General features: G+C 47.1%; 1 protein-coding gene across 3 annotated transcripts in view; it reads left to right on the plus strand.

The window, feature by feature from the left end:
- The window catches only part of LOC135819878 (piezo-type mechanosensitive ion channel component 1-like), a 102,996-nt gene extending 91,019 nt beyond the window's left edge, over positions 1-11,977 (plus strand). For all 3 annotated transcript variants that reach the window (XM_065333177.1, XM_065333179.1, XM_065333178.1), the window contains 5 exons: positions 1,260-1,447; positions 5,766-5,879; positions 7,756-7,832; positions 9,637-9,853; positions 10,847-11,977. In XM_065333177.1, coding sequence (XP_065189249.1) covers positions 1,260-1,447; positions 5,766-5,879; positions 7,756-7,832; positions 9,637-9,853; positions 10,847-11,120 — 870 coding nt within the window. In that variant the 3' untranslated portion in view covers positions 11,121-11,977. The remainder of the gene's footprint in view (positions 1-1,259; positions 1,448-5,765; positions 5,880-7,755; positions 7,833-9,636; positions 9,854-10,846) is intronic.
- Positions 11,978-12,246: the final 269 nt, after the last annotated feature.

The following is a 12,246-nucleotide window of genomic DNA, read 5'->3' on the forward strand; positions in this document are numbered from 1 at the left end:
ATATTACACAAGGCAGAACAACAGAGACCAAAAAGCTTTCTCGTTACGTAACGAGAAAGCTTTTTGGTCTCTGTTGTTCTGCCTTGTGTAGTGCGCTCTTCCCTTGTTAGGGTGTTGAGCACTATTTGCAGCAAGGTCTTCAGACACTTTGTCTACAGTCCACTTGGCTAATAACGACTGCGGATATAACGACAATTCGCGAATAACGAAAGAATTTCCACGCCCAGAGTAAAGGCCATTCTACCTGTATACATATAATGAGACTTCGGGTAAAAGGACACTTTTCTGATGCCCCGCCAAGTGTCGTTATACGCAAAGTTGACTGTATATCTTACCAGATGAGCATTTCGCTCCTGCTCTTGTAGCAGTTGAGCACTCTTGCGTGGGGTAGTGCCTTTGCTGTTTGCGTTATGCAGAGCTCACTGACTTGGCAGTTTGAGCACTCTGGCAAGGTACGTTCGGGCCTGATTGGAAATTTTTATTTCCATTGCTATCAGGTTCGGCCTCATTTCCTCTGTGCTGCGCTGACGAGTCCACAAAGGACGAAACAGTTCTGTCCGCAGATTGAGTATCTTACCAGATTACGTACTAGATGAGTCCCGCTGTACAGCATGCACACTGCTTTGTGCCTACACTTTAAGTTTTTAACCTAGAAAGTGGATGAGTATGTCATCTTCCACTGTTCAAGATGCTTGCAATGTGTTAGTTACAGCAAGAGAATGTGAAACTTGACTTAGATACGAGCTCGTATTATGCCTTCCGCTCGCACTACTCAACGCCTCTGAAACATCGGCAAGTGTCTTACCCATGTATAAGTCTTCACTTCTCCAACTTCAAAAACGATCTCTTTACTGAGAATCACTTTAAATTCCACCAAATGTTCGGGGAATTTGGTGGAATTTGGTGGAATTTGGTGGAATTTAAAATGATTTGCAGTAAAGAGACGGTTTTTGGAGTTGGAGAAGTGAAGAGTTATGCATGTGTACGTGACTGCGTTGAAGTTTACCGACAATTAAAATCGCTCAGTGTCTGACCCTGTACAAAAAGAGTCTGTATGCATTGCATTAGTGTTGTTGTGTCGTGTTCTATTCTATGCTTTGACTTAGATATTTACTTGCCACTCGCACTACTCAACGCCCACACAACTCGTGCGAAACGCCAGCTAATGTCTGACGCTGTACAAACATGTGTCTTCACCCAGTGCATCAGTGTTGTGTCATGTTCTATGCTTTGCTTTCCTTTCCCCCGGTGACGAGCAGGCCAACCGGTCGCAAGCGGCGCTGAACGAGATCTCCACGTACACATACACGGACGTGTCTCACTTTCTCATCCCGTCGCGCTCCGGCTCGCTATGGGCTATCAGCCCTCCGGCTCTGGAGGCGCTCAAGACGGAGCTGTCCGGGAGCAAGTCCTTTCTACCCATCTATTTCCACTGGTCGTTCAGACGGTGAGCTATTACAGTAGTGCGGTACCTCTAGACATTTTTCGAATATTCAAATTTATTTTGAACTTTTGAGGGAATTTCTTCGGGATATTGTTCAGGCAGTTCTCCCAAATTTCCTCATATAAATTTCTAGGCGATTGGATAACAAGCGCCCAATTTCGGGCATTTTATGCACAAAGGGTTCACAGATTTTATGTGGTACAGATGCTGGCCGAACAGTTTTTCGAAACCAGCGGTCTATACTTTTTGAAACGCACTGTAGTGCCGTCGTCGTTGTGTTCACCGCTTTAGCCGGCCCTCGGTGCAAGACAGCCCAACCTGTATCGACACTCCATTCATCTGAACCTTGTGTCCTAGCCCCTTTACAGTAAAACATGTCACTAAAGACCACCGTCACTAGCGACCGGCCTGTTACTACAGACCACTTTGCCAGGCACGGACGGTCTCACATTCATATATGGTTGTGCGGTGCAAACCTCTACGTAAGGACCACCTGCCACTAAAGATCGCTTTCTCTGGCCCCAAGGAGTGGTCGTTAGTCACAGGTTTTACTGTAATTCACATCTTAGGAGATAACCTTTTCTAAGTTCATTGTATGTTTGCATAATTTTTTTTCTTATCCTGCTGATGGGCCAGATGATGGGCCTGCTGATGGGCCAGGCCAGGGCCTAAAACGTTGCTGAATACTTCAAGTGACAAATACTGCGAAGAGACCGTGTTGGACTCGAGGGACCCTAATATTAGGAGATGCAATGAATGGACTCGGATGGAGAGCCAAGGATAAATTTATAGAAAAAATAAAAAGGACCAATGAACTAAAAGTTACACTATAATGTCCACTAACACAGTTAGTTGTAGAATGTCAGTACCGTCAGTCAGTATCGTCAGTCAGTACCGTCAGTCAGTACCGTCAGTCAGTACCGTCAGTCAGTACCGTCAGTCAGTACCGTCAGTCAGTGCCGTCAGTCAGTGCCGTCAGTCAGTGCCGTCAGTCAGTGCCGTCAGTCAGTTTCGTCAGTCAGTACCGTCAGTCAGTACCGTCAGTCAGTACCGTCAGTCAGTCAGTACCGTCAGTCAGTACCGTCAGTCAGTACCGTCAGTCAGTACCGTCAGTCAGTACCGTCAGTCAGTACCGTCAGTCAGTATCGTCAGTCAGTACCGTCAGTCAGTATCGTCAGTCAGTACCGTCAGTCAGTACCGTCAGTCAGTACCGTCAGTCAGTCAGTACCGTCAGTCAGTACCGTCAGTCAGTACCGTCAGTCAGTACCGTCAGTCAGTATCGTCAGTCAGTACCGTCAGTCAGAGCCGTGCAATGTTATCACATGAGCTGATTGTTTAGTAACTGGTGGTGTTAGTGGACATTATAGCGTAACTTGTAGTTCTGTACGCGTGGAGACGCTTTCCACCGCACATCAGAAAGCGAAACGACAACTTGCTCGTCTTCTCAAGAACTCTCAACAACGAAGACACTGGCGCACGCAAAGCTACGTGGCACACAGCGCTCCAAAGAAGAAATGCGTAGATCACGTGCATGCATATGAGAAAAACAATGATGTCACGCTGCCATGACGATACACAAGCTGTACTGGCACGCAGTGGACAAAAATAATGGAAAATCAAGAAAAGTCAGAAAATAATACAAACAGTGAAATTCGAAAGTAGAAGTCAAAGGAAGTTCACAGAACAAGGAAAACGAAGATCTGTGCTGATAGGAACTCAAAGCAATTTCAACCATGTCCTGTCAGAGAGTGTTAGCACCCACATGGTGAAGGCAAGCCTTGTCAGAGCAAAACCTACACTTGGACGGACTAGAGCTGCAGAACGGACTTTCTGAAGGAATGCAAAGATAAGTAACAATTCAAATTCGAGACGATCAACTTAGAAACAACACCAGCTGTTTTGTAACCTGTAAACTGCTTGTAACAATCAGTGATGTACTAGTAACTAACTCCTAGCTTTGACTGTGCTCTCGGAAGAACGAAGGATTAACAAAAATAATATAGAATAAACACAGTAGATACATAATTGTGACACTCGTAAATTCTACAATATCTGGAGTCTTCTGGACAGTACATGAAGAACACACAGATCGCACAGGGAATACACAAGAGAACAGAGCGCACACAGATCGCACAGAGAACGCACACAGAACCCACAGAAAACACACAGAACGCACACCACTGCATACTGTCTTCAGAACATTCTCCCCCTCTTGATCAGACACGGATCAACACTGCTCAGAACTCCAGTGGGCTCAGCTAAGTAATCGGGCGAGCGTAGCGCTTGCCGCACACCACTACCTCGGCGACACGCACCTTGCCATCTGGTCCTGGGAACACCTTGACCACACGTCCCAGAGGCCACTGTCCAAGCGGAGTGTCCGACTGCAGTACGAGAACGGCATCATCAGGCTGCAGGCTCTTCTGTGCATGCGGCCACTTGGTCCGGCGGTTCAGGGCTGGCACCCACTCTTGAATGGCTTCACGGGCAGACACTACCCAGAACGTTGAGCTTAGCGACGACAGCGTCTGGTTTGTGCCGCCATGCTGCTGCAGCTCGTGATGGTGCTTCACAATAAGCTGCGTGATGTGATGATTGCGTGGCAAGATCACTGGAAATGTCACGTTGTGTGGCAGCCACTCGGCGTACTGCGTCCGGCCGTCGCATCGCAGCAACCCATCTGCGTCGACCTTGGGGTTGAGCTTCAGTAGCGCTGATCTGGCTGGCACTGCTTGCTTGTTGCGCACACTCTTCAGCTCGTCGCTAAACGCCTCGCTCTGAGCTTGCACGATCCACAACTGCTCGGCGTCACTGATCTTCGCTGCTGTCAGTTCACATGTGATGCGATTCCGGCCAGCGGAGTTGCCGATGAAGCGCATAACCCACGCTGTCACTCGCACGAGACGCAACCAATCGGAATATCGCTCGGGCTTCAGGCGAAATCCTGGCGGCTGTGCAACAGTTACAAAGCTCACTGCTTCCGCTGCGCTTCTCTGCTTAAACTCTTCAGCGCTCGGGGCTGTCGGTGGACCTGCTGGCAATGTCGGCCAGTCGGCTGAGTCACAGTGTAGAAATGACGGGTTGGTACCACTCGCCCTCGTGCGGTTTAGCTCTGTGTTTACATCTGACTGGTCTTGTACCACTGACGCATAGCTGTACTGGAGCAATGACGATCTAGCCATTGTCGACGTCGTGGGTCCGACACATGTCCACCCTAACACTGTCAGACGCGCCACAGGTTCTCCAGGAGCTCCACGTATCTCTTCCAGCGCACAATGGATGTCTGGTTGGTCAATGCCGATGAGCATATCTACCTCTCTACGCGTCGGCAAGCTGGCAAATGTCACTTCCTTGAGATGTGGCCAATGCCGCTGCTCTGTTGACCAATTCACTGCGTGCATGTCGTCCGTGATTTGCTGTAGCGTATTCGCCTGGATCTTGCGCTCCCAGCTGCCATCTACGCTGCTGAGCTGCACGTCGACGTCCTGGGTGTCGTACGTTGAGCGCTGTCCGTTTAGTACTCCGACTGATATCTTGGAGCTTGGTCCACTTAGCTGAAGTTCTGCTGCTACTCGGGCGCTGACATACGTCTGCGTGCTGCCGTCGTCCAGTAGGGCATTGATACGCACACGTCTGTTGCCATTGCCGATCATGACTGGTACGGTTCGCAAAGCCAAATTCCCAGCGCCACTGGCTTTCATGGTAGTTGCTGCTGCTTGAGACTCCTGCGCCTCCCCCTCAGTGGCAAGGTACACACCTTGCTTCTTTGTGCTTGGTCTGTCCTTGGCCGGATCTCTGTTCTTGAAGTTACGCTATAATGTTCGCTAACACAGTTAGTTGTAGAAAGTCAGTACCGTCAGTCAGTACCGTCAGTCAGTACCGTCAGTCAGTACCGTCAGTCAGTACCGTCAGTCAGTACCGTCAGTCAGTGCCGTGCAATGTTATCGCATGAGCTGATTGTTTAGTAACTGGTGGTGTTAGTGGACATTATAGCGTAACTTGTAGTTCCTTGGTCCTTTTTCTTTTGTATAGATGCAATGAAATGGTTGTTTCTTTACACAGGCCCCGATTGGATGACCAGTGCAGTTTCTTTTCTCCTGTTCTTTCCGCTTTCGAATTTTGCACCCCCAGCTTTTCGTGCAATAATTTCAACTTTTCATTCACACCAAAGTCTCGTCGCGTTTTTTTCCGAAAATCACAGTTAGCAATCCCATCAACGTGCATATGATGAATATGTACTTTGAATACTTTGAGTACATATTTCCATCTGTGTATACTAGTATATCTGACGGTCCGTCTGTCTCTGTGTGTGTCTGTGCAGGCGATCGGCAACTGGTCTTGCGTCCGATGCCGTGTCTGGCTCCACCAGCAAGTTTGTAACCGATGACGAGCGTGCACAGCTGCTGGCAATCCTCACAGGAGATGCGCAGAATGTGTAAGATCTCCATACTGATGTGCTGTGTGCACATACGCACGCACATACACAAGCACACACGCACACACACATGCACACATGCGCACACGCACACACGTACGCACACATGCGCACACATACAGACATACGACACACACACACATACGCGCACATGCGCACACGTACACACGCACGCACACATGCGCACACATACAGACACACGACACACACACACATATGCACGCATACATACACACACACACACACACACACACCTTGAACATGGCAATTACCGAGGGCAATGATACCGAAGGGACAATCTGCTAGCTTTGCGGTACGGAGCGTGGCGCTTGAGTATATAGTGAGGAGTATGAGCATGTTGATTGGCATCCAAATTCCAAAGTGCATATTTTAAAAAGGTAAAATAACTTCTTGTATATGATAATTATATCATTGTATCATCGTTCTAGCTCAATTTCTTTCCCCTGTCATAGTCCTGTTTATCATGTTCAGCATAAGCGAAGTTGTGGATCATGCTTGCATGGTTGACTCCAACGCGTACATGCAAGTAATAATAATAATAATAAACAACTTGTTGGACCTATGCCATTGCTAGTTTACGCCTGACCTGTTGAGATACTGTGGGTGTAGCGTCTCACAAGTAGGGATATCAGCGAACACACTGCGCAGGGGGTTTGCGCAGTTATGATGTAATCGAATTTTGTACATGCCAGCATGCCGCGCGCGCGGCCAGAAAAGTCCAAGTCAGAAAATGAATATTTTTGCCGGGAAACTGGAAGGAGTCTTGATGGAGAAGAAGGAGAGTGGCGGCTGAAGTCGGAACCTTGCGCTCAGGATCTGCCGTTTCGTTGATTGCTTCGTATATTCGCTGCTGGTGAAGGATTCGTGGGTAGAGAGTGACATGCCTACGGTAACAGCCACGCGATCAACTACAGATGAGCCGAGCCCCAGGACTTTTTTCAAACGAATTTTCAAATTTGTCCTTCGATGCCCAAGGAGCATGGGTGAATCGTAGGCGATTTTTTACAACGTTCCCACCGGAGAAATCTTCTAATTTTTGGTGAACTGGTACCTCACCCATGGATCTATCCATGTGCCAAGCAAGAAAAAAATTGACCGAAGCAATCCAAGGTCCCAGAGGTCAAAAGTTCGCAAGGTCGATCATTCAAGAAGAACTCAGGAAGATGAAGAAGCCTGGACGATCGACGAACATGGGCCTGTCGTCCTTCACCGATTTTTAATACTGTGTGTTTTGTATAAGTTCGTTAGTGTAATTGCTGGCAGAGGATGCCCAAAGTGAGGTGCACAGTAGTCGGACATCATCAGAATCGAAACAATGGGGGTCTGTTCACAGCAGTATGTGCTTTCAAATTATTCAAAATTATGTAGGTCGCGAGCCACGTTCGACCAGTCGCCATTTTATTTGCGTCAATTTTTTGTCCCCGCCAGTACGTACATTGGTATGGTAGCGCTGAAAACTGCGCAAACCCCGTGCGCAGTGTGTTCGATATCCCTATCACAAGCTTGTTTACTTTGACAGGGAGCGTGAATTTCGAAGTCTGAAGAAAGTGTTGAACGGTCTCTGCTGGGATGACCGCGCAACACCATAGCTCGGTGGCTAGAGCATCGCTAGCCGTAAGCAAAGGTCCCTCTTGAGGTGGTGAGAGTCAATTTTTTCTTCAGCCCTTTTCCCATTTTCAATCCCTCGCACTTTTGAATACTGGCGTAAAGTCATGATATCTACATGTTTGTAGACACCGATGCTTTGTGTGTGCGTGTACGTATGTTGGTGCGTGTACGTATGTGTGTGCGTGTACGTATGTTGGTGCGCGTACGTATGTGCTGGCGTGTGTCTGTACATATGTATGCTGCGCAGTACGTTTAAAAGCATCTTCCCCACGTTCATCAACGCTCCATCGAACGGCGTCGCGAAGGCCATGTCTGCCCTGAATCGTGAGTTCACCGGCCGGGACACACGACACTGTGTATTGTCTCCTTCTTTTTTTTTTGCTATCTCACAAGTTCTTTTTTTAATTTTTTTATCACGTAGCTCAACATCATCTAATCATCATCCCCTTACTGGAATCTATCCGGCACGAGCGAACCTGAACACGGCAGTTTTTTTTTTAAATTTAAAATAATAATATCTCGCAAGTATTGTGATTAGGGGTGAAACGAAGTAGTCGAAGGTTCGAAGGACCTTCGTTTTCCTTTGAAACGAACCTTCGTTTTTGATTCGAACGAAGGTCGACACGGGTTTACCGCATGCATCAATGCATTGATCTTGTGCGATGTACTCGTAGTCGTACTGCATGCACTAGCACTGTACATGCTGTACTACAAGTAGGGGCACGGTCCGCGTGCGCACCGGAACTGAAGAAGTGACAAGTCAGTGAAGAACTGGCCCTGTTCCAGTCACCAGTGTGTTCCCGTTTTGCGTTGGTGTGTAGATCTACCATGGTGTACTCGTGGATGCTTTTTTGATTCGTCGAGTGTTTGGTGCTCTGCGATACTAGTAGTAGTAGGAGTGTAGTTTTGCGATTTCGATCGTGTTTTCGCTCACTTATGCTGCTTGTACCAGGAATATAGCTTGCTGTAGCTGCCGTTGATATCTGCTAGTGATTGTGTCTGGAGAACGTTGTAGCAGCGATACGAGTGTAGTCTCATAATTTGAATCGAAAATAAAAGTTTGCATCGCTGAAGCCATTGCAGTATTCACTCTCCCAGCAGCAGCGAGAGGGAGCGCAGCGATGGCCTGAAATCCTCGAGGCAGGTGAAGTTCCTCACCTAGTGACTATTCACTCTACTCTCAATCACCAATGCACCCGCTCGATGCGAGCAGATCCAGATTTGACAATTTTTGATGAAGTTGGGTATCTGATATTTACTACGCAATATGGCTCTTTTCCGTCCATTTTGGTATTGTTCAAGCACTCAAACTGGCTGTACACTAGAGCAGTGATCTCTTGTCGCTTTGTGTCAAAAAGGCCAAGGCTAGCAAGTCTGTACACGATCCCAAGTACACTGATCTAAATTGTCAGAAATATGGACAATTGACTCACAAACAGGTATTAGGTATGGCCTCTATCAAGAGTATGTTAAAACCTTGCCTCTATCTATAGTTGTGAGCTGGGCCAAAGTATTTTCTTACCTGGAATGGATACATTGATACCAGCAGATCAGAAACAAATTGCACATACAATGTAAGTATTGGGTTCGGATTTTTGCCCCCTTTTTATATTTTCAAGATTTTTGAGCGTTTCCGTGATCATGTTAAAAAGAATCCTTCGACACCTTCGTTCGCTTTAATAAAGAAGGTTCGAATGGGAATTTGAGACCTTCGTTTCACCCCTAATTGTGATAGACGTCGTGATAATACCGTACGTTCTGCATTGTGTGACCCGTGCTTCCTTGCCACATTTGAGGCCGAAAAGTCCAAGTATAGGGAGTTTAACATTCGGCCAGGTTTTTCAAAAATCAAGAGTGGTAACCCATGGCAAAATGTATGGAGGAGCAGGTCCAAATCTCGGATTTTTCGAAATTTAAAGTGGGATTTTGAGCCTCAATTCGGTCACAAATTGACTATCTTGGATGAATGGGCTCTTCCGTAATCCACGTTTTCTTAGTGTTGTCTGATGATTGTTTTTTGCCATGAAACTCTGAGTAACAGCGAAGCAGCCCTATTTTACTTCCTTTTGTGTACCTCTTGCATAGTCTTATTGTTGCATTGTCACCTACACTGTCTGTGTGCACACAGGGGATCACCCGGTGAGTATACAGCTAGCACTGAGCACGTACCCACCGGGGTCGGACGCGCCGCAGCGCTGGTGGTCACTCTACAGCGAAGGAAAGCACGTCATCACTAACCCTGGTAGCGGTAGCGGCGGTGGTGTGAACGCCACTAACAGTGTGGAGATGATCATATTCAGTCCGAAGATCGCTGCGCCTCAGTTCTCCATATTAGCCGGGCAAGGGTGAGTGGCTGTGTTGCAGTGTGCTGGAGTTGTCATGTTGTGCTACCTCTGTGTTACTGTATTTTCTGCATTTGGGGCCGCTGTACTCGCTCGATTGTTTACTCCCTCAAGAACAAATGAACCCCACCCCTCACATGGTCACGTGGTCATGTGATCACTTGGTCACTTCCTCATTTGTCTGCTCTCTCACTCCGTAGCTCTCTTTCTGTAGCTCTCTCTCTCTCTCTCTCTCTCTCTCTCTCTCTCTCTCTCTCTCTCTCTCTCTCTCTCTCTCTCTCTTTCTCTATCTATCTATCTATCTCTCTCTCTCTCCGTCTCTCTCTTCCGTCTCTCTCTCTCTCTCTCTCTCTCTCTCTCTCTCTCTCCGTCTCTCTCTCCGTCTCTCTCTCTCTCTCTCTCTCTCTCTCTCCGTCTCTCTCTCTCTCTCTCTTTCTCTCTCTCTCTCTCTCTCTCTCTCTCTCTCTCTCTCTCTCTCTCTCTCTCATTTTTTCTCCATCTGCGCATAAAATCTAGACTGACAACCTGCTTGTTAAATCATGCACCTGCTTTCAGGCGTAAAAACCCTGTTGTAGAGGTCTCAGTCCTCATTTGTTAGACTTACCTGTCTTTATAAATGTAACTTACTCTCTCTCCTCCTCCTCTCTCTCCCTCTCTCTCTCTCTCTCTCTCTCTCTCTCTCTCTCTCTCTCTCTCTCTCTCTCTCTCTCTCTCTCTCTCTCTCCCTCTCGTTCACTCTCTCTCCATCACTCTCTCTCTCTCTCTCTCTCCATCACACACACTCTCTCTCTCTCTCTCTCTCTCTCTCTCTCTCTCTCTCTCTCTCTCTCTCTCTCTCTCTCCATCACTCTCTGTCACTCTCACTCACTCACTCACTCATTCACTCACTCTCTCACTCATTCACTCTCTTGCACACCTGTTCACCTGGTCGCTCACTCCCTCCACTTGATCGCCTACTCACTCAGCCCCACTCTTGATGTTGTTGTGTGGTTACAGGATCATTGGTCTCTACATCTCTCTAGTGCTGGTTGTCGGCCAGTTCCTGCGACTGTTCTTCAAGAACATCTCGCATCGCATTCCCTTCGACGACCTGCCAAATCCGGATGCCATTCACGGCCTTGTCAAAGACATTTACTTGGTGCGTGAAAGTGGACGCTATGGCTTGGAGGAGCGCCTTGTTGGCCAGCTGTTCCTCATCTACCGCAATTCGACGGAAATGATCCGTCTCACACGGGAGAAGCCCATTGCCGGGAAGGTGAAGACAGAGTAAGCCGTCGTTCGCATTCTGAGAACTGCTGTTGGCGCCTGAGACCACCAGCCTACACTCAGTATCTTATGCCGCACACAACGATCATCTCCTGCTGGATCCTGCTACGAAATATATCTCTAATTCCTGTGAAATGTCTACTTTCCCCATGAAATCTCTACTTTCCGTGAAATGTCTTCACTTTCTGTGGACGCCCCATCTCTCATGGCAATTTCAGCACTTCTAGGGATTCATCTCAGACTTAACTGTCCCTTGTTGTCTTCTGTGTCCCTTTGCCAGCCATTTGCGTAATGTGACGGCAATGTTGAGTTGGCTATTTTTCTATGAGATTTTTTTTGGACCTTTCGAATCGTTTTACTTCAAGAGGCACAACACGACTTAGTGTTCTGTTGTTTTGTGTTTCGGTATCCATGGTGTCCATGGTATCGGTTGCTACCGGACCTAACATACATGTAGGTTTGCGGCGCCTGCGTCTTTTTAACAGCTGTTTTTTTACGTGCCCAACACAAAACTAGCCATTCCCCACCGTGTCCTGAGGTCTGTTTTAGTTGTTGTACATCATGTATGCCGTTCATATCAAAGGTACTGCTTACACTGCGTATTCAAACTGATCCTTTGAATTCGTAGTTTTCCCAATCCTTTCAAAAATTAAATTTTACACTGCATACTAGTAGTTGTCTTAATTGTCGTATTCTTACACTTGGCTCATTGGCAAGCTCATGAGATTTCATCACTCCGATTTTTATGACAATTCACTCCACCACTAGTAGATCCAGCTGCCTGTTGATTGGTTTTTTCAATGTACACGTTCTGTACCCAAGTCGTGCTCTTCTTTTTCTAAATATTAATGTTTCACCAGACATGAGTACCAGTACAAGCATGCATGGCATTAGCCTCTTTTGCAGGCAAAACAAACACAATGAAATTACTTTTAAAAACACTCGTGGAGGAGACAGTAGGCGTGAAATGGCAATGAATAAAACACATTGTGCCGTCACAACCATGTAAAAGAAAAATGTACTAATTTCCAAAACGTTTTCGCGTGACACTCATCAGTGGAAAGTCGTCACTAAATTAGGAATAACCCAAACACTCAATATACATGTATAACCAAAATGTTTAGGGAGTG

Source organism: Sycon ciliatum, chromosome 6, assembly GCF_964019385.1.
Source record: "Sycon ciliatum chromosome 6, ocSycCili1.1, whole genome shotgun sequence".
In the NCBI taxonomy this organism is placed as follows: Eukaryota; Metazoa; Porifera; class Calcarea; order Leucosolenida; family Sycettidae; genus Sycon; species Sycon ciliatum.